Genomic DNA, 23112 nt, shown 5'->3' on the forward strand with positions numbered 1-23112 from the left:
ATAGTCGTTAGTCGTTAGTCGTCTATAGTCGTTGGCATAACCGCGAATACTGTAACATCAACTGCAATATAATAGTATAATTCTATAGGTACTTACCTATCAAAATCATAGAGTGTCACGATGGGCTTATAAAACGGTAACATATCGAGCACGATTGTCTAGGAGATTGTAACCGTTAATTTTTTTAAGGAGTTATAAATACTGTCAGTTTCCCAGTTTGTGGTGGAATTATATTACTTAAACGGAGTCATATTTGAATAAGAGGTAATTTACTATAATAATTATTGAAAAAAATATTTGTTGAATTTTTTCTGGAAATGTCTCAAGTTAAACTAGTAAGTAGTAAATAACATCATGGAATATTAAAAATTTTATATTATAACGATTTTAAGCGCAATGACACTGTTGATGACTTTTTCAGACTGAGATGGTAATTTGGTTTTTACTAGTTACAAAATATATCAGTTATATCGTGGAAGTGATTTGTTTCATAAATGTCAGAAAAAGCAAACACAACTCAGAAGTCTGCAGTCTTTGAAATCATTCTTAAAGAAAATAATTATAATGCTTTACAAACCGTAGGTACACAGAATGCCGAAAACCATAAGTCTTGGCCTCATATGAATTGGCTATGATCTCATAATACTATAATCAATTTTAATCGTTTTAATTATAAAGATTATAGAAATTATTATTATTATCACCGTTTTAGTGTCGATAATATTAATCAATAAAATAATTATGGTACCTAAATTATCAAAGTATAATTTAGATATTATTATGTTCCTATATAATATTATGATGGAATGTATAGGAATCTATATTACGCATTGCTTACATAATATTTTTTTTAAAACTTCAACAATTAGGTGATTTCATGCAGTACTGAAAATTATGATCAGTTTTTTTATTAAAATATGTTCAATGTATACATTACACCTATAGGTACATAGTATGATTTCTTAAGATAATCGAAGAAATTACCAGTTGTATTTCATTAATATGTATCAACATGACAATATAAAAGCAAATAATATTGTATCCACGCCTAATGTATAGTTTAATTTTGAAAGTTCAGACGTATATTAAACATGTCATTATAATAAAGCAGTCTAATATAATATCAGACTGAATCATAAATTTCCAAAAAAATATTTTTGGATTATAATTTTTATTTCACATTAAATTGACCTTAATACACATCTTTTGTTATGGCTTATAAATATTTTGTTCATTCATAATTTATAATATTTAATATAACATCATAGTATAAAAAAAAGTAGGATATAGACGAGTGAAGACTGGGACGAGTTGTTATAGAACAGTTTTCTTTAAAATGGAGAATAGTAATGATAAATCATCGCAATCCGGAAACAATTTCGAATGTGACTCAGGCTCATGGTCGGTATATGTATAGTATTTACAGACATTTTTTAAATTGTATATGGTCTCATACAAATATTATGTTATTTGATTCGATTTTAAACATTCTATTGAATAGGTATGTTTTAAATAAAAAAGCTAAAAATATATTATAAAAATTCATCTAAAAAAAAATGTATAGATACAGAGTTTGGATAGACCTGCACCTTGTGAGTTTGTTAATATCTTAAAGAAATTATAAATCATCGCACTTGCATATTTTGGCAAAGGATTTTAGAACTCGGCTTATAGAACCTGATTTTAAAAATTCAAAAAATAAAAACGTTACGTCAATACATACTTTGTATTATTGCCTAATATTGTTGTTTGTACATATAACCATTATACACAGTATATCGTCAAATTTTCATTTGACAAACGCAGTACTTTTCATTTTAAGCTACACGACGCAGTGTTCGGATTAGATAAGTAGTTTTTTATCTAGATAGAGATAAAAGATAACTTAACTTATATTTATCTAGATAAAAAAAGATACAATTTTTTTTTAAATGGGTTTTAAATTTAGGTATATTTTAGTTGGGCACTAGGAACATAATAATAATAATGATGTAAATAAAAATAATTACATTATTTATAAACCATAAACTTGGTTTGAGAATCTGTATAAATATTTAAAATGCGTTTGTACAATTTCGCGATTTTTATCAATAAATAATGTATCTAAGAAGAACGTTTAGATAACTTGTAACTATTTATCTAGATAAGATAAATGATGAACAAATAATTATGTAGATATTCATCTAGATAAGTCCGAACACCGACACGACGTGAGTTTCAACAACATTACAATAGATCCATATTTATTGTCTCAAAACAATTTAAACATAATTTAAATTTATAACAATTTTTTGTTTATTTTGAAAGTCGAATACAAAGTCAAATAACAATAAAATATAAAAACGATAAGTCATTCCCTCAAAAATATTATTCTTTATCTTTTTTTGTAACGGGTGAATCTACTCTAAGATTACATCAAAACATAGAAAAAATGATTCTGCGTTAATGCGTTTTGTCTATGTTGCGCGTAGGCCAGAGAGAGAAAACAAATAGTGCGCTGACATCCTCTTAAGCACTGAACTTAAATGCATGGAATGCGTATTATGTATAATTCTCATATATTATGTAAAATGAGACCATACGGGAGCCGCCATATGCATTCCGATTTTATTTTAGATTCTGAATGGAACGATTTGTTTTTTTTCCTATAAATATCAATAACATTTTATTTGTTGGGTAAAAAGGCGTGAAAATTGAATGCCAGGCTCCTGATATATTTTTACAATAGCAGTTGAAAAATATTTAAAATGCATAGGCACAATTTTTTTTCATAAGAATTTAAAGTTCGAATTTTGACAAAATGTATCAAATTTAAAATTTAATAATTATTTTGCAGTTAAAAATTTATAAAATGTTCAAATTTTATAGCTAAGGATCTTAAAATTTAAAACAAGGTTCCACGTAAATAGTTTATATATAAATTACTTTATTCACAATAATATCATCAAATATATTAGTAATACCATAGGCTGACTGACCGTTTTCGCTCAGAATCGTTTTTCTTATACAATGATATTATATCATTGAATTCAAATTTAACACCATCCATTACAGTGACCCTCTTGTAACCTACTGTACAGCAGAGCGACATCCACTTACCCATCTTTGCTTTAACATTAATATTATGATAATGATAACAATTTTCATAGATAACATAACATTTTACCATGTTTTCCCTTGACTCGGCATGCATATGGCGACTTCCTATGAGGTTCATATTTTGAACAATGCACGCGTTCCATATATTTGGTTCAGTGCTCTTAAGTCTTAAGAAATTTCACAATTTTTCTCGTACCATATTTGTCGTAGAACTACCGAATTTTCTCAACACGTAAAGAAGAACTTTATCTGTGCATCAGCGTGCTTTTTTTTTTAATAGTACTATCCATTCATTGTTTATAAGCAAATTAAAAAAACAAAAAAAAAAAAAATGTTTAAAAGCAAATAACTTTTATTGTATTTATATTATCTAAAATATAGTCACGCTGTTGCATAGATAATTGTCAACCCCATATGTGCCGAAATTTTGGAACCACTACTACAAACGCAGAGAGATAAAATTTGTCCCGCGCAAAACAGTTTTTGCTATGTTGTACATTTGTACGACGGAGACACCACATGCGGGTGTGACGTCCTCTTAAGTTAAATAATTTGATTCGGGATAACTGAATCACCTCCAGACTGCATGCGGACGTTGATATGTTATACGAATAGGAATATAATATTATTATGTATTATAAAAGTTTATTAAATATTATTATCTGATGTATAAAAAATTAATTCATTACTATAATTACGATTACTTTTTTTTAACTTGTACGCAACATTTATAGAACACAAAACATATTTTTAATATCATATAAAATAAACAAGTATAAATTGATGGCAAAAAAAAAAACAGTGTCGATAGTAAATTGCAATAGTTTATAGCATTCACAACTATTTTCTCTTAACTAAAAAGTATAATATATATTTATGTACATATATTTATTTTAGATAACTCTTGTAATTACTATGATCATGTACATATAGTAACAATTATAGGTCATTATAAATAAATTAGTTTTCAAATAACATAGAACATCGAAATTAACTGAAATAGTATTATATTGATACACGACGTGGACACGGGCTTTATTCAAATTATAATAGCCAAAACACGTGGAATACGATTATAATATTATGTTTTATCCGCCAAAGTGTGACATATTATTTTCAGACGTAACGCCACACACATGTACATTCGATTTAGCTTTAAAATACCTATAATAATTGTACAAGTATACCAACTATACGGTTGTAAATAATTATTGGCCATCGCCATTGTGGCGGTTATCGTGTTGTTGGTTTTTTTTTGTTTTTGTTTTATCGAAGCCAAGACAACTCTACAATAAGATTATTGCCCTTTTGACGTTTAAATGGTATTCACGTGGAAATATTATTATATTTTCCACTATGAATAACACAAAGAAGTACAGAAGGGGGGTGGCCAGAAGTATAATATCGTGTTGTGTGTGACAATAATAATGTGATAGGCACAGGCAGAGGTATCGCCGAAAAACGTGCGTACCATTATGTTAAGTATATTTTAGCTGTAGCGTATGCGTGAACCCGTCGGAATCCTGCGGAGGATCAAAACACGCATATTATAGACATTATAGACACGTCGTAAAGAACTTACGTCATATACATATGCGACATTTAGGATACATTCGAAGTTCGAACACACGTACCTGTATTATACGATATATTTTATACGAAGTCACGGAGGTAATAATCTACATTGGTCGCGATGATACAACAGAATACGTTTAGCTCGACGTTCCTATATGTGTATCACACTATTATTATATCATATTATAACATTGCAATTCATAAGTCGAAATAGACAAACAGTACAATATTATGGCGATATGTTATTCATTAGAATTCGACAAAACGTCACGGCAATTACAACAATAATCATCATCACATTGTTCGAATGTGTGCGCATCGTAATACAACGAGCGGGAGGAAGAGAAACGACAATATTATTATGAAACGGAGTTGGCGTTAGACGGGGCATCCTTATCACGCTCGGCGGCTATCGTGTCATTATCCCTACAAGCGCAGCCAAGTGAGTTACGTACGATTTCCTTAATCAGTTCTCGCCGAGCAGCAATTAGACGGTGTCATTCACTGGTTGGACCGAGCGCACTTCACGAAACTTCCAGTCTTATCTGCCGACGGATTGGTGACACACTCCTCCGACCGAGCGGTGCAACTCTGTCGCGTGGTGAACGAGGGAACGCAGTCCTGCCCAGCTGCGCGTGGCTTATACGACACGTCGTCGAAATATCATACGACCGGCCGTTTTGTTTTCCCGGTTTTTCGTTTTTCGTCTCTTACCGTTTCCGGTTTGCCGTGTGCATGCGAACGATGTTATATTTCGTACTCGGGTCCCCGTGCACCGCCGCCGTCTATCGTCGTGCACTGAACGTGCGCCGGCAAACGTCTTCATCTGCGCTGCACCGTCTCGTCGTCGTCGTCGTCGTCCAGTCGCACTGACCGCCATCACCTCTTGCCGCGGACACCACGTCGGCCGAACGCATCGTTCTCCGGACCGCATCGGGATTTTCGACCATGGAGGTAACGGACCGCCGCAGCCGATCGTTCTGCACGGCGGACGACCCTTCGCCGTTGCTACCCGCCACGCCCCACCACCCACCTGTCTAGAGTCCACTGTGGTTATAATATATACTACACGGCCAAACCCGCCCACGCGCTGGATAATTTATCACGGACGAATAAAAAAATTATGAATTTTTTCAAAACCATAATAATAATACGATACCGTCGCATGGTTCGTATACCTCCGCACAAAACACGCCAATAATACGCCCACGACAAACCGTATAATATTTATATATTTAGCACGCGTGCTCGATTTGTTTCACCCCCTTCGACCGTACGGCGAATTTCATCGTTTTTATTATTCGTTCGGGGCAACGACCACGAATAGAGGCAATATGATATCTAATAATAATGCGTTGTCGCTTTTTTTTTCACAACTTCGTCAGATAACATAACTACTGTCTATTAAGACGAAATAACATATCTCGCCCGTATCGAAGCGTTGTTGCATCAACGTTGTCGCCGATTAAAATTAAAAAAAAAAAAAACAGTTTTATCGTATAATAATATGAGTAAAATATTTAAATATTATTGTATGACGTAAATGCATTAACAACCGATTACTACAATTTGTGTTTACGATAAGCCAATCCGTGGTAAATTTTTTATTGATCGTTTTATAAACGTAATAATAAGACTCGTTGTCAGCAGGACATTTTTCTAAATTAAGCCCATTTTTGAAGAATTTCAACTTGTTTGATACTGATTACTAAAAATCAATTTCCAATAATGAGACTGTAAACAGTTTGTTGCATTGGTTATTTTTTTTTTGTTCATCAAAAGTATATTTCAGGTTTAATCGTTAAATTCAAATCGGACGATTGTCTATTATTAATTATACGTGTTATAATCATTCAAATGTAATGTTAATTTTAATTACCCATTCAGACACATTCTAGATGGACCTTTTTAATAAGTGTAAAACCTAGAAATAATCTCATTGTAGATAAATTTTAAATAATTATACAATATTATTTTTTTTAATATTATTATAATTGACGCAATTAATGTAGACTTACGTAACTTGTTAATAACAAAATATTGTAGCTGAACAACACAATGAATAAATACAAAATATATATTTTAGATATAATGTTAGGAAAATTAAAATTGTATTTGAATACAAAATGTAGCAACGACCATACAATATAATATATTATATATAAACCATGAGTAATAATTAGTTGGAATGTATTTATAATAACGATTTAAATAGACTGAAATTATATTAATCTATCTATACTGGGTCAACTGCGGAATATCATATTTTGTTACTACCGTAGTAGTACAGTTTTAAAATGTTTTAACTAATACGAGTACTTACCTCAATTTCATTATACTATCAATCCTAATTCCTAATCGATTGAAAATAAAATAAATCATTAAAATTATAAAAATATCATACATTTCACTCGTTTAATCATCGATGTTGCGTCTATGCTATTTGAATGGCCTCTGGTACGATGCCATTTTCAGTTGTCAGTCGAACACTGTAATTCATGAGTACCTATGCTAAACAGTAAACACAATAAAGATAAACTTGCTGTTTAAAAAAAAACCAACCGCGTGATAACGAGCCATACTGTGTAAATATTAGTCTTTTTAAATCTTCGGTTTATTCGATTCTCTTGATATTTAGTATTCAACTCGTGTCGGCATTGCTCAATATAGTACACATGTATGATGGTACGTATACATATAATACAATTTTTGAAGTTGAATTTTAAATATATATTCCTACCTACGTGAATAGTGAAGTTAATTTTATTCGTTTTGATTTTGGTGTGGCTCGACTTATGCACAATATGATAGTAGTTCCAACTGATATAATTGCAATCAAATAAATAAATAAATAAAGCTATTTACAATATTTATAATTATACATGTAGGTACCTCTATTATTAAAATGTAATTATTTACTTTATCAGAACCATTTATACATTTCAAGGTGATATCGATTCAGTTACTAGTATATTATGTTTTGAAGCTAATAATATTAAAAACTTAAACGAGACAATTAAACGAGATGACAATTGTTGCATTTTATAATATTAAACAAATGTTAAAATGTATGCCTAACATTAAAATTAAAATAAACATTTTGACCTATTTATTTTAAATATTTCTAATTTGAAATCAAACATTAAAATAATATATAATAATACAAATAATATTAATAATAAATAATTTTGCTATGGTGTAAAAAAACAATATAAATACCTACTTGTACTGCTATAGAGTTAAAAATTAAAAACAATAAATGAAACTGCAATAATACAATCTGTATACATTTAACAAAATAATGGAAACGAGAAAAGTATTTTACTCGTTACATTCATCCCCGATAAATATTTTTTTTTACTGGGAATATCGAAAACAAAATTAATTATAATATTTTGTTTGATCTTCTCTGTATAATCTAAAAAATACAAATTACAGAGCATACATTACGTTGAAGCGTTTTTGTTGATCAATCTAAATTCCATGCAATTGTTATATATAAATACCTAGGTAATTTACAACGAATATGTCTAAAACCGACTATACAATGTCACATCGTAGATTAATGTATGCACTAAAAAATTATCAAAGGCTATTTTTGCTTGTTAAATTGATAACGTAAATATACATTTTCATTAGTTAGAAAAAAAAATATAACAATACTGTTTACAATAACCGTATCCTCTGTTGTACAACACGTATTTATTTATCTGAAAAAAAAAACTATATTATTGTACCTATTGTATACACGACTGGTAAAGTAGCCAAGATTATATTTATTTTTTTTTTTATAAATACTCTTCATTGTTAAATAAGAAACGAATAGAGCAAATATTAATGACATCTGGATATTATAGTTGAATATATTAATCACTTTTGAAAAGTATTTTCAATTTTGCAAAATGTAATTTTTGTAACTCACAATAAGACGTTATATTTTAATGATGAATCAAAAGTGGGCACCTACTGTAAAGTTGAATCAACTAAACTGCAATCAATATTTCCATATTTTCTTTTTCCGGTCCTTGTCCTTCTTGACCATTGAGCGACACTGAACGTCCCAATTACTTCCACGCACATATAATATCAATCAGGTACTCGATTCGGTCGATTCGGATATTTATGTTAACGCATAGGTAGCCTGAAAAAAATACATTTACGTACGTCTGCTGTATATTATCATTAAACTTTTATGAAATATAAAAATACTTTTAGCTACTATTCCTTTTCACAATTTTATCACAGAACTTCAACATTTCTAACTTATAATTTATAAAATATAATTGTTTTCTTTTTTTCATCACATTCCGAATTCATTCAAATGTTTTATTAAACATCAACCTATTAATTATACTTGGCTTGTTTGGCTTTGTATTGTTTCATATTCATAAATGTAAAAAAAAGACTAAAAAGTAAATAACAATAAAAAAAAATAACATAAAAATATATTAAAAATCTCACATGATTACTTCACATGTGGTATGTTTTTCGCGCATTGGGTATGTCATTGTTTTACAAGGAGAGGATCTAGTGGGTTATTATATTAAGCTTTAAAGCGATAAAAATTTCATTCTAAAAATAATTATAACTAAAGTGTAGTTTTCATTTTATTTTTACATAAAAATTAACGGTATAAAATATTTGTTATGTTCAAATCATTTTATTTAAACTCAATTTATGCTCAAATAAAACTTACAAAAACTATTTATTATTTACAAATGGATACAAATATTTGAATTACATTTGAGGATGATAATGACTAGGTAATGAATGTTAATAAGTTTATAACACTAAATTTTTCAAATATAACAAAATTACGAACATTAATCTTTGTGATATCATAACAAACAATAATAATTGTTGTATTACTCTTTTACTGCCATTTAAAAATATTTTTTGAAAAAATTATAATTGTTTTAATTAACGTTGTAACATATCATAACTGGCTTTAATCCAAGTCCAAAACCGGGTTTCACGGATGGAATGGTCCCGTTGTTTTGAATGTTGGAGTGATACAATTGCGTAAAAAATTTAAAAGTGTTACGGTTAATTACGCATCGAATAATAAATTATAATATTCAGAGAATTTTAGATGTGTACATTTTACGTTTCAGGTTGGTTTTTCAGTGAAGATAGGATTGGCGATGGTACTGCTTTGTTTGGTGAAGACAATAAACCCAGAACTACTCGATAATCTGCTTACTCCTAAAGCAATATGTCCCAAACAATGTGCTGTTTGTTCTTCTATCGAAATGCTCTGTTCTGGTGCCAACATCACCGATGTCCTAAATTATGATATGGATCCTCAAGTAATCACTAATCTCAACTTAATTAATTAATCTACAAACGTTGTCATGTATATTATATTTGTTCTCGATTTATCAGTAAAATGAAATAAAGCATTTTGTCTATTTAAGACTTAAGAAGATTTTGACAACAGTCATTATTTTAGATTCTGAGCGAAGCGATGAATGTATTGATTTTACAATGATGTGTGTTTTTAGATTCTGAGCGAAGCGATGAATGTATTTATTCTACAATGATGTGTGTTTTTTTTTTTATTTTTTTATTTATTTTTTTATTTTTTTTTTATTTTTTTTTTTATTTTTGTGTCTGTCATCACCTTTTAGGTAAAAGTGCTTGGATTTTCTTCAATAGTAACTTTTCTGATAGGAAAGTGAATCTAGTTGGTACTTTGGGGGGTCAAAAGTAAAAATTTCCCAGTAGTTTTCAAATGTGACGTGAAAAACAAAAGAAAAATTAAGGAAAAACGGGAATTTTTACGCAAAATCTGTTTTCGAGAAAATCGATTTTGGTTTTTGGTGTAACTCTAAAACAAATGACCGTAGGGACATGAAATGTTGACTGAATGTTTATATTAGCATTTTCTATACACCATAAAATTTTTAAAATATTTTGACTCTTTTTGAGCTGTTTACGGACATTGTCAGTTTTCAATTTTTTTAGTTTTTTTTTCTATAAATATAAATAAAATTTTATCTGTTGAGTAAAAAAGCTTGAAAATGTAATAAAAGACTTCTGAGTTATTGTTTCAAAGGTAGATGAAAAAAATTAAAAATCCTTATTCACAATTTTTATTTATAAGCATTTAAAGTTCAAATTTTGACAAAATACGGAAAAATCACGAAAATTAGCAAATTATTTTGAGTTGAGAATTCATAAAAATTTTTCTTTTTAAATCTAAGCTATGCAAATGTAATATAAGATTACTCATAAGTTTGTCTACCTTTATCAAAAAAAAAATGTCTACAAGAAACTTAAATTAAATTTTTATGAGCGTCTGAAATTTATATTTTTACAACTTTTGATATTCACTCGATTTCTCATGTAACAATTTTCTTATTTTATTATAATTAAAAAACGAATGACTGTAGATACTTGAAAATTTCACTGAATGTTCATATTAGCATTTTCTATACATCATAAAATGTTGAAAATATTTTGACTCTTTTTGAGCTGTTTACGGACATTGTCAGTTTTCAATTTTTTTAGTTTTTTTTTCTATAAATATCAATAAAATTTTATTTGTTGGGTAAATAAGCGTGAAAATTGAATATAAGGCTCCTGATATATCGTTCTAATAGCAGTTTAAAAATATTAAAAATACATAGGCACAATTTTTTTTTATAAGCATTTAAAGTTCAAATTTTGACAACATTTATCAAATTTATAATTTATTAATTATTTTGTAGTTAAAAATGTATAAAATGTTTAACTTTTATGGCTAAGGATTGGAGATTTAAAACAAGGCTCCACGTAAATAGGTTATATATAAATTACCTTATTCACAATAATATCATCAAATATACTTGGCAATATCATAGGCTGACTGACCGTTTTCGTTCAGAATCGTTTTTCTTATACAATGATATTATATCATCGAATTCAAATTTAACACCATCCATTACTACAGTGACACACTTGTAACTTACTGTACTGCAGAGCGACATCCACTTATCCACCTTTTTTGAATTTGGATACATTTTATTTTGAATCTATTATTTTTGACTTAAGATGTCTATCGATTAGAAGTATTTAATTAATGGAAAATATTGTCCCAGTTTGTTCCGCAAAGATTCATCTCAAGGTCGAAACATATAGCTTTGAAATTTCATTCTTGATAACTGATAAGAGATTAGACTATATCATAACATTATCAGAACCCTATATAAATTGTATTTAATAATACTATTAAAATATAACTGAGAACTTTAATAAGTGCATGAACTATTTTCTTGATAAATATATAAAATATAGAATTATGTATTCATTTCAAATCTCATTTTAAATTTTTTAAGCATATCAAGATAATTTTTAATTTTAAAAATAAATAAATTATTAATCTTTTTTATCTATTTTAAAACATATTGTTATATTTTGATTAAAACTAAAACATTAAAAAGCATTTTAAACCCAATAAAAATATATTCTTTACGTACTTATCAGCTAGTTTTAGATTCTCATAGAAGCAATGTATGTATATGAATCAATTTTAATTATTTTTAATTAATGTAACAGTAAATCAAACTTTTAAACATAACATGATACAACCATGCATCACCATACATTTTATGAGTTAAAAACAATCTGATTAAATGTATTTATTTCTTAATTTAAAAGACATACCTACCTATGTATTTGTCTCGTGGGTGTAAAGTCATAAATTAATGTGACAAGGTAAATTAATTAATTTTATAATTTTTAAGTACTTAAAGTAGTAAATAATTATAGTTTATGTTCATATCACGTTATTAGTTTTCAAGCACTTGACGCTTCATACTGATATTAATTTTGGCATTTGAATTAAGAGCATATCTATGATTCTTATACTCAAATTTATTATATTAAGTTTAGGTACTATTAATATTATTATTATTTTTATTATCCATTTTACACATCAATTTGACGGGTTACTAAAATGTGTTGCTAAGAAAATACGTAAATGCAAAATGTGTAATAGGTAAATATTATTATATTATATTATATTTAGACAAAAATTTGAATTTCAACTCTTAATACCATCATTGTATTTAATATATTTCGTTCATTTATTTTAATATTTAGTAATTTTCTTATAATATTATTGTATCGGTCGTGTTTTGTTGTTTTGTATATTTTAAACAGCTACCTATTTCGGTTATTAAAATTTAAAACTACATAAATGTATTAAGAACTTTTCAATCTTTGTTAATAATATGTAACTATGTAACTTATCTTCCTACTTAAAATACTGCTGACATTAAAAAAAATATTCTGAAAATAACTTATTATTGATATTTCTTTTGCAACAATATACTTTTGTAAGTGACACCTAGAAAATTTTCTTTTGCTCAGTCTTTTTTATTTATTTTTGTTCAATACGTTTCTATAATAAATAATAATATATAGTACAATAAGTTTAATTTTTTTTTGTTTCAGTTAGTAAATGTAGACTTTTCAAACATGTCATTGAACTTTATTCCACTCGAAGTATCATACATGACTAAATGCAAGAAACTCAATCTATCCATGAACAACATCCAAAATATCGAGAAGATTGCTCTAGAAAACTTATGGAATCTTGAATATCTGATATTGAGCAATAACTCCATTACGGACATCGCTGATATAAATCCAAGTGAATTGTTCAACTATAACAAGCAAATCAAGTTTCTAAATTTATCGAACAACCCTTTGGTTGATCTTGGTCGAGACAATAACACTATATTGATCAGTGAATCGCTAGAAGTGTTAGACGTTAGTCAATGTCAAATCGTCTCATTGATTGGACCAATTATACTCAGTGGACTCAAAAAGCTGAAATACTTAAACTTGTCGAATAACCCATTAAAACGATTGGATGGACTGTGGTCGGACTCAATAACCACGTTGAACATACGTGGCTGTATCCTCGTCTATCTCAGCGACGATGCTCTGAGTGGATTTACAAATCTCGAACTATTGGACGTCAGCCTAAACGATCAGCTGTTTATCGACAATACAATACAATCCACTTCACTCGTAACGCTTGACATTTCGCAGTGTTCAGTGCGCATACCGAATTTGTATGGTATGCTTGATCTTCGAACTGTATTTATGAACGGCAACCGAATTAAAAGACTTATAGCTTATCAATTCGCCAATAGCACAAAACTGATCAATTTGGATATATCTGAAAACCACGTGGAAACTGTACGTATCATTTTCAACAGTTTTTCAATTGAAAATTAATATAATACTTAAATTGATTATGAAAAACGTTTTTAATGTACACTTCTCGTTACAATAATATTAAACATTGAATTTTTAAATACAAACGTAACACGTTATACTATTATTAGAATTTGCCACATTTTATTTATTTTTATAAAATGTAATAATATTAATAATCTATTAGGAGGTATGTTATTATATTATAATACTCGCTTTATTCAAAAAATTAATTTCTATAAACAACTCTATAAAAATAACTCATTTAAAAATAAATAACTTTATGAGCAATTTAACTACATTTTAATTTATTATATTATGAATAATTCATATAGCCTAGGTGCAATATATGCACGAATATTTTTACTTTTTAAAAACATGCCATGCCAGGTGAATTGTTGTTAGAACAAATATCCACTCGAATAACTTTTAAATTGCTCGAATTACTGAATAATAGTGATGTCTCGTTTCATGAAGTAAGAATAAATTCGTTTCTATATTATGTGTATACCTATAGTTGTTATTTATGCTCTGAAATTTTAAATGTCACCTTGATCGATAGGATCAATCAACTTGAACAATATCAACTTTTAATGAAAGAATGCGGGGTAACCATTTTCACCAAGGTGTCAAATAAATGTATTTATGAAAGGTGGTCCCCGAACCGTTGTAAATCAAAATCAAATGACTGGAAAACAACTGCTTATAATGATGACAGTAGCATATCCAATGACATTGTAAACCTATAGGTACATGAAGTATGATGGAGTAGTAACAATAAAATTTGTATTCCTTTTATGATTCAGGTGGACCCGTTAGCATTTTACGGCATGTCATCGCTTATGTTTTTGGACTTGTCTATAAATTTTATCATAGAAATCTCATGGGAATCTGTTATGGCTACACTTCCGTCACTGGAATCGATGAACCTTTCGTACAACTTCGTCTCTCAAATTGGACGACTGAAATCGAACTCTCTCCGCCGACTGAACCTCGATCACTGTTGGGTCCATTCGATTCCGAACGGGGCATTCGTTCAACTAGAGAAATTTGGCGAGCTCATCTTATCCAACAACCCATTACAAATGTTACTACCCGGTAGTTTCAACTCATCACACATGTGGTTTTTAGATCTCAGCTATTGTCGGATATCGCACCTGATATCGTACGAGTTTGTCAACTCACCCAATCTTACAGAAATAAGGTTAACTGGGAACCGTTTAGTGACGTTGAAAAATGGCACGTTCAATAAATGCACTAAGCTGAAATACGTTTACTTGGATGACAACCCATGGATGTGTGACTGTTACAGTGCTGATTTCGCGTACATGGCCGTACTGGCCAATAGAACTACCAAGCATTCTCCAGTTGAAAGGTATGAGTTGTTCTCAAGTAATTAACCTGCAATGATGCTATACATAAAAATATAATAAAATGATTTAATACTTTTATGGTGAGAAATGCATAGTAATTTGTCTGCTGAAAACGTTGAAAAAATAAACAGTTAAAAGTAGACGAATAAACTATCAATAATAATAAACAATATTTTAGATCCCAGAAAATATCAGATTAGTTTTAAGCACAGATATACATAGTAAACTAGATTGCTAACTACTCATAGGCGCAACTAGGAGGGGAGGGGGAGGGCAGGTTTGTTTCAGTAACTAGGTATATTATCAAATTAATTACGGTTTGTACAAAAAACTTTTCCGGTTAAAAACTTTAATTTTAATATATTTTCGAATGTAATACTTGTCTGATAATTTACGCGTTTAATATTTAATATTATTTCACTCAATAATTCCAATGACAATAATTGTATTACTTTATATTTTCTGAACAAACATTTTTCTCTTGAAACATGTTTGTGACAAAACCATTTTCTAAAATTTTCTTTCTAATTTATTTAAAGTTTTATACTTTTTTTTACATATTATATTTTCTAACTTTGTATAGCACCCCCGTTTAAAATTGGTAAAACGGAGACAACGCATGCGGAGTAGCGTCCTCTTAACTCGTATACGTTTGTCCGTTAGATTTCGTGTTTTTGTATTAGGTAGGTATTAGGTATAGTGTATACCATATACAATAAACAAAATTATTCATTTTTCACCTTAAACATTGCCGAAAGAAAAACAAACGGTTGCAGGCCGTTTAAAACATTTTGTATGGGAATTTGGTGCTGATTTTTTTCAACCGACAACCAAATGTTGATCTGTAAATACTTTTTACACTATGCATATTTTTAGTGCATAAATTAAAACTGTTAGTGCATATAAATGCATGTTTCTGAAATTTTTAGTGCATATTTTTCCAATGTTCACTGCATGAATGCATGCTAAATGTTAATTTATGCAATTTTTAGTGCATGGACTTACATGCTCTGGATCTATGTAAGTACATCGTAAAACTATAATTAAGATAAAATTCCACTACTTACACTACACCATAGGCACAATTAGGGGGTTCTATGGAGACCAAGCCCCCCAGTTTTCAACGATATTTTAGTTTAAAATATTAATTATTAGAGTTTGTGCTTCTGACTAGTGGCGGATCTTCGATATTTTGATAGAGGGGGGGGGCACATTTAAATTGTATAATTTGAATTTTAATATATAATACATACTATGTCTATACACTAACAAGCGGGACGGATAACGCCACTTTTCAACATATTATAGGTTGTGGGCTATGGTATTTTATCAATTTTTATCGTGATAATAATACACAGATAATAGATATATTTATATGCTATTAATATACGGAGAAAAACTCCTTTAAAATCTGTGTACAAATAAATATGACAGTCATATGAAGTATTTTGATCAATTTAAATAAGAGTATAACTAATAATTATTAATTATGTATAAATTATGTATAGTATAAATAAGGTGTTCCAACATGAATAAGTTAATTAAATAAATATAGATATAATACAATGATAAATTGTGTTTATCAGGTAATAACACTATACATAGCCCACAACCGACATGACATTTTTTCGGTGACGGCTTATATCATTAGTTAGCAATCTAGTTTATTATCTATATCTGCGGTTTTAAGTATTCAACACATACCTAATGATTTATATTTAATTCAACTTTAAAAAAAAAAAAATACAATACAATAATCAACTAAAACAATGGTGTTGTTATTACTTACTTAACACTTTATGTACATATAATATTATCATTTGTTATGAACAATTCTTGCAAGTTTGGTTGCCTATTCGCATTCACTTTAATACATAGTATACACCATAATGTTATTATATTATGTGAAAATGTAAAATAAACTACAAGCTACTACTTCTATTGATTCTATTAGATCTTTATCACATAATGAATACTTATAAGCATAATATTTACAAGCAGAAAAATTCAATGTCCACTAGTATAATATATTCACAATAAAATAATAAAATAATGATTATAATATTATGCATGACAGCTTTATTAACAGATTAAAGATGTAAGCGGTCCAAAAATGGGTAACTTTATGACACAGCATACCATTCCATAAACAAACTAATAACTACTTATTTAATACCAACTAGGTTTGAATCCTAAAAAAATCAATAGGTAATTAAATAATATGTGGACATACAAATTAGTATGTAATCTTATAAGTAGATATAAGTATATTTAGACAACTGAGGTAACATTTAATTACATTTTTTGTTAAATATATAATTTTTTACTATGAAAAATAAATATTTTTCTTATATTTACAAGATTCTCTAAATCATAAGATTGCGATAATCCTTTTTTAAAACTAGCTGAAATATAACACTCAAATGTCTAATAACGTTTATTACAATAAAATAATAAAAATAATAATGATTATATTATAATAGTAGGTAGGTTGTACCTAGGTATACTTGTTTGGCGGTTTATTATTATTACTCGTAAGTTTTATTATAAAGATATAGAATATCAAAAGTCCCAAATCATAGTAGTTATTTTCTTTGAAAAAAGTTTTTTATAAGTCGAGTATTTTATCTCTAGCAATATCGATTTGACACCAATCAAATCTAGTTATTGGCCGCCGATAGACTTTTGTTGAAGCATTATATATTTATATCACTTTCAGTTTCTGCTTTCTTAGTTTTCATATCCAACACAGTACTTTGTATCTATCAAATTCCATTCAACTGAAAATTGTCACGACCATTACTCTGTAACGTACTTTTGCGAGTGAATGCATCGCATCCTGAATAGGATGTCTTTGAACTACTCAAGCTAACAAAATTAATCAAAGCAATATATTATTGTGAAATACAATAAATATTTGTATTCAAATACACCAAAATACTTAAAAGTTATAAGATATGCAAAAGGAATCACTGTACCAGTCATACACTAACTATTATATATTTTTATTTAAATAATATTTTTCAAACATATTTTAAAATTAAACAATAACAAGTATCTCAGAAACTCGTATTTTCCAAACATAAACTAATATTTTCATGTTTAAAGCTTATATTCAGCATGATAACTAATTTATAAATGTATAAATATTGAATGTTCAACTATTGAAAATAATTTGGACTTCCTTAGTTTTATTTTAAAAATAAATATTAATTTTCATAATTTAATAACAGTTTGAATAATTCAATATAATTTAAATTATGAGCGTAGCGACAATGATGTGTCTGGTTTTTTTCTGTCATTACCATTTGGGTTACTCCGATTTTCGACATCAGCGTCTTTCTGATAGAAAAGTGAATCTAGTTAATGCATTCGGGAGGCCAACATTTAAAATTCTTAGTAGTTTTTAAAAGCGTCAGAAAAACTAAAAAAAAAAAGTGAATTTCGCTCTGCTGTACTGTGGGTCACTGTAATGGATGGTGTTAAATTTGAATTCAATGATATAATATCATTGTATAAGAAAAACGATTCTGAGCGAAGACGGTCAAACCGCGTATGACCTACTAAGTATATTACTAAGTATATTTGATGATATTGTGAACAAAGTAATTTATATATAACCTATTTACGTGGAGCCTTGTTTTAAATTTTAAATCCTATTTTCAAATATCATTGTAACAATATAGTAGGAGCCATGTATTAATTGTCAAGCTTTTTTACCCAACAAATAAAGTTTTATTGACATCCATAGAAAGAAATACTAATAAAATTAGAAACTGAAAATGTTCCTAAACAGTTCAAAACACATAAAAATATTTTTAAAATTTTATCGTGTATAGAAAATGTAAATATAAACAACCAGTGAAAATTTCATGTTTATTTTTTTTAGAGTTACACCAAAAACCAAAATCGATTTTCTCAAAAACAGATTTTGCGTAAAAAATCCCGTTTTTCTTTAAATTTTCTTTTGTTTTTCACGGCGTTTTTGAAAACTTTTGGGAAATTTTTACTTTTGACTCCCCAAAGTACCAACTAGATTTATTTCCTATCAGAAAAGATACTGCTGAAGAAAATCTAAGCATTTTTACTGTCCTAAAAGCTAATGACAGTCACACAAATAAAAAATAAAATAAAACGCACACCATTGTGAAATCAATACATTCATCGTTCCACTCAGAATCTAAAACTAAGGAATAATAGAAGGTTTTATTCAAAACCTATTTTTAAAAAAAAATCGATTTTATTTATTTTGTGCGATACAAAAACTAATAACCGTAAACACTTGAAATTAAAAAAGAATATTTCCAATAAGTTTTTCCAGGTTTATCAACAAAACAGTTCACCGACCAGAATCAATAATATTTAATAAACGTTTGATTTTAACTTTGTACAATAGGTATATGATATTCAGAGGTTTTTAATTATTAAATTTGATTATTTATCTATACATATATGCAGGGCTGGGCAAGATACCATTTATACTAGGATGACACGCCGTCCCCGCTCAGAATCGTTTTTCGTATGCAATGATTTATCATTGATTCAAATCTAACACATCCATTACAAAGACATACTCGACAACCACTGTACAGCACATGCGATACCCACTCGTTCACCTTTTTCATTTATTCACTGGTAATATAGGTCGAGGAAAATACCGCGAATTAGAAGTTTATTTACTAAATTTAATGAACAACGAAACTAATATAAACAAAATATATGTTATATGAATGGTATCAGCAAATGAAAATGTGAAATATTTAAAGATAAAGACGGTAGATTTATAACAGTGGTGGCCAACGATAAGAGAGCCGCGAGCCGCACAATATAATGAAAAATAATATTGAAGAGCAGATGAAGGAATAATACATTTTATTACATTAGAAAAATTGTGGGTTGGCCCCCTATGATTTATGTTATTCTTTAAAAGGTGGCTGATAATTTGGAAAATATTAGTAAATTTATTGATCCTCAAAGTTAAGCATTTTCGAGATATGTTATGTTATAGGCATATTATTTTTCGTTTGTAAATACCAAGAGGTTTAAAAAAAATGTGGGACACCCGCTAGGCTGGCTTTATTATAGTATAGGTAGGTACAATAAATCATTATAGGCATCCGAAAGTGAACATTTTGCCAAAGTCACTGGGTTTTTCGTGCCCGACGATTAGCTCTCCTTCCTGCACGCTTATTAATGGCTAAACCCACTCTCCGTGCACTTAACATGTGACCCGTTGAGTACAATGGAAAAGGGTATCAGAACCGGGGTACTGGTAGTAGGTATACCACGCGTCGCAAACTCGTCCACGTAGTTTAGTTATAGCATCTGAAACATCCACCATATGTGCGGTAAGCGCTGGACCATTGCTGGCCTTACTAACCACCGCTATCTCAGGCCACGCTATAGGTCAGGAGGCTGCAGATACCCTGGTATTCACGATCAACAAATACCACGCCACAAAGGTGCAATCGCAGCTACGTTGTATGTGCCGTGTCGTATCGATCAAATCGCATTGTGATTGGACATCGCTTTTTTGGTATTATGCAATAACCAAGTTGCAACCTAGTATACCAAGAATTGACTATAGCTCAACTTTAAAACCAATATGGTTACCAGTCGTAGCCCGATATGGTTACCGCGCCGTCGCGCGACACGGCACACGACGTAGCTGTGAATCCGGTTTTGCCCCGCAGTGAATCCGGTTGAACACCTCACGGAAACACCGTACCCGGGAACACGATAGAACCGAACGATGTCTGACAATATTGTTTTGCTTGGTTTTTCAGGGCGCCCAGCTGTCTGAGCCCTGACAACGTAACCGGAATGCTGTGGCACGTGGCGTGCGTCAACAGCCCCGCGTACGCCCGGGACAACCGGAAGAACTTCTCGATGGCCATCGGCGTCATACTCATACTGTGCGTGTCCGGGCTGATGGCCATATTCGTGGCCGTCCACGAGAACATGAAAACCCGGCAGATGATGCGCCGGCGGCGGCAGTTGGACGAGTACGGCAACCCCGACCGGTCCGGCGGTGGCGCGGGGACGGCCGGCCCCGACGAGTACTTTGACGAGTACGCGGCCGCGGCAGAATCGGCGCGCAAGATGTCGCAACTGCCGTCGTACGACGAGGCGGTCATGTTGCCCAAGCCGCCGCCGGAACCGCGCCGGAACAAGCGGCACAGCTGCACGCAGACGGACGAGGCGGACGTGGCGGCCGCCGCTGCCCCGCCGGCCGCGGGTGGCGTCTACAGTGGCGTCTACTGGCTACTGCCGCCGCCACCTGGGTTACACGTCACCGAGCTTTGACCCATCTAGGTCAATATTTCCCATCACCTCCCACCTCCCCGCCAAAACTTCCCAAGACATCTACCTCCCCCGTACCATCTTCCGACACACGTACACACGATATCGAGACTTCGATCACCCGTTGCGTTTTGTACATTTCCCCGTTACAAATAATTATTGTACGACATTAAGATTATATAACATAATATTATACCCACTCATGATTTTATAATCTCAATTTATATAGGTAAGTGATTAATGTGCATTTTTCTTTATATTATATAAATATTGGTTTGAAAGAAATCAAACAATATGAAAATAAAATAAAAAATAATAATATTTAATTTTAACCATTAGTTTATACAGTTTTTTTTTCACATAAAAAAAGTTGTGAGCATTTAAAAAATATGTTTATATTAGATAATTATACATTTTATTAAGTCATTGTATTAAGTACCTATTATAGTATTATGATTCAATATTGTATTACGAAATTATATCTGAAAACGCGATCACCTATCTATCGCATTATAAAACAAAATCGACAACATCTCTTATGCTTATCACGTTATCTGGCATCGACCGCATATAAAGACATTAGATATCTTAATACAAATGTACACAGTTTCATCATAACACAAAAATGTGACATCACAATATTATTGTAGATATTTCGTTCAAAATCATAACTTACACAGACTAGGTATATTATTGTAACCTAACTATACTATATTATGCTATGCGTGTTTTCTTCGCGTAATATAATTTATTAAGTGTTTGACCAAAATGAGTGCAGTTGCCAGTAGCCAATAATTGTGATTTTAAAGGTTTGATTACCAAAATAATATTTAAGTATAAGTACATTAAATGGATAAAATAAAAAATATTACGAATAAAATAATGAATTACGTACCTACTTGAAGATAAAAGTAGAGAAAACGAAACCGTGTGCATAGATTTACAGACATTTAAATATCTACGGTATTATATGAAAGTATACTTGGGTGAAGTAGGTAAAGAAATTAATTTTTCCATTGTATTGAACTTGTATGCAGTTTCAGTAATTATTATTGTTGGATTTCGTGGTAACGATAAAAGTTGCTATACGATTACTATCGGTTTGCCTTTTTTTTAACGTTCTGTCCCAAGAATAGAATTATTAAACTACTTTACATCCGTACAGGTTTTTTTTTTTAATCACGCTCAGATCATAAATTTAATTCAATTGCATTTTATAATATGCTAATCGTATACCAGCTATAAATCGACTGCACTGCGCGACTATTTCACCGGACACCGAGGTTGAACTTGAATTTTACAAACCTAAGTATCGTTCGAAGGCCGAATCAATGATAATCCACTGACCACCATAACACTTCATATTATTTAGATATTATTCTGAAAATCGTCATGCAGCGCGTCACGTGAACATTTTGCTCAGGTTTAACTTAGATTCTAAAAATCTGTCTAGGAAGGTAGATACTTTTTAATATATTAATGTATAGGGTGTTTCACCAACCATGATCACCCCCATTTTCCTTTTAATAATGAATTTATTCAAATTCTGATT

General features: G+C 30.1%; 1 protein-coding gene across 1 annotated transcript; it reads left to right on the forward strand.

Moving 5' to 3' along the window:
* The first annotated feature begins 5101 nt into the window (after nt 1-5101).
* LOC132946496 (leucine-rich repeat-containing protein 15-like) lies at nt 5102-21898 on the forward strand. Its single transcript, XM_061016517.1, has 5 exons — nt 5102-5628; nt 9789-9983; nt 13114-13866; nt 14691-15259; nt 21044-21898. The coding sequence occupies exons 1-5, from the start codon at nt 5623-5625 to the stop codon at nt 21561-21563; spliced, it is 2043 nt and encodes a 680-aa protein (XP_060872500.1). The 5' UTR covers nt 5102-5622; the 3' UTR covers nt 21564-21898.
* Nucleotides 21899-23112: the final 1214 nt, after the last annotated feature.

The sequence above is a fragment of the Metopolophium dirhodum genome, chromosome 6, assembly GCF_019925205.1.
Source record: "Metopolophium dirhodum isolate CAU chromosome 6, ASM1992520v1, whole genome shotgun sequence".
Classification (NCBI taxonomy): Eukaryota; Metazoa; Arthropoda; class Insecta; order Hemiptera; family Aphididae; genus Metopolophium; species Metopolophium dirhodum.

What these genes read in the sequence shown, in the direction of transcription:
- LOC132946496 (XM_061016517.1), top strand. An exon ending in CTGAAAACCACGTGGAAACT is followed by an intron (nt 13,867 to 14,690) that starts GTACGTATCATT and finishes TTTATGATTCAG; the next exon opens with GTGGACCCGTTAGCATTTTA. An exon ending in AAGCATTCTCCAGTTGAAAG is followed by an intron (nt 15,260 to 21,043) that starts GTATGAGTTGTT and finishes TTGGTTTTTCAG; the next exon opens with GGCGCCCAGCTGTCTGAGCC.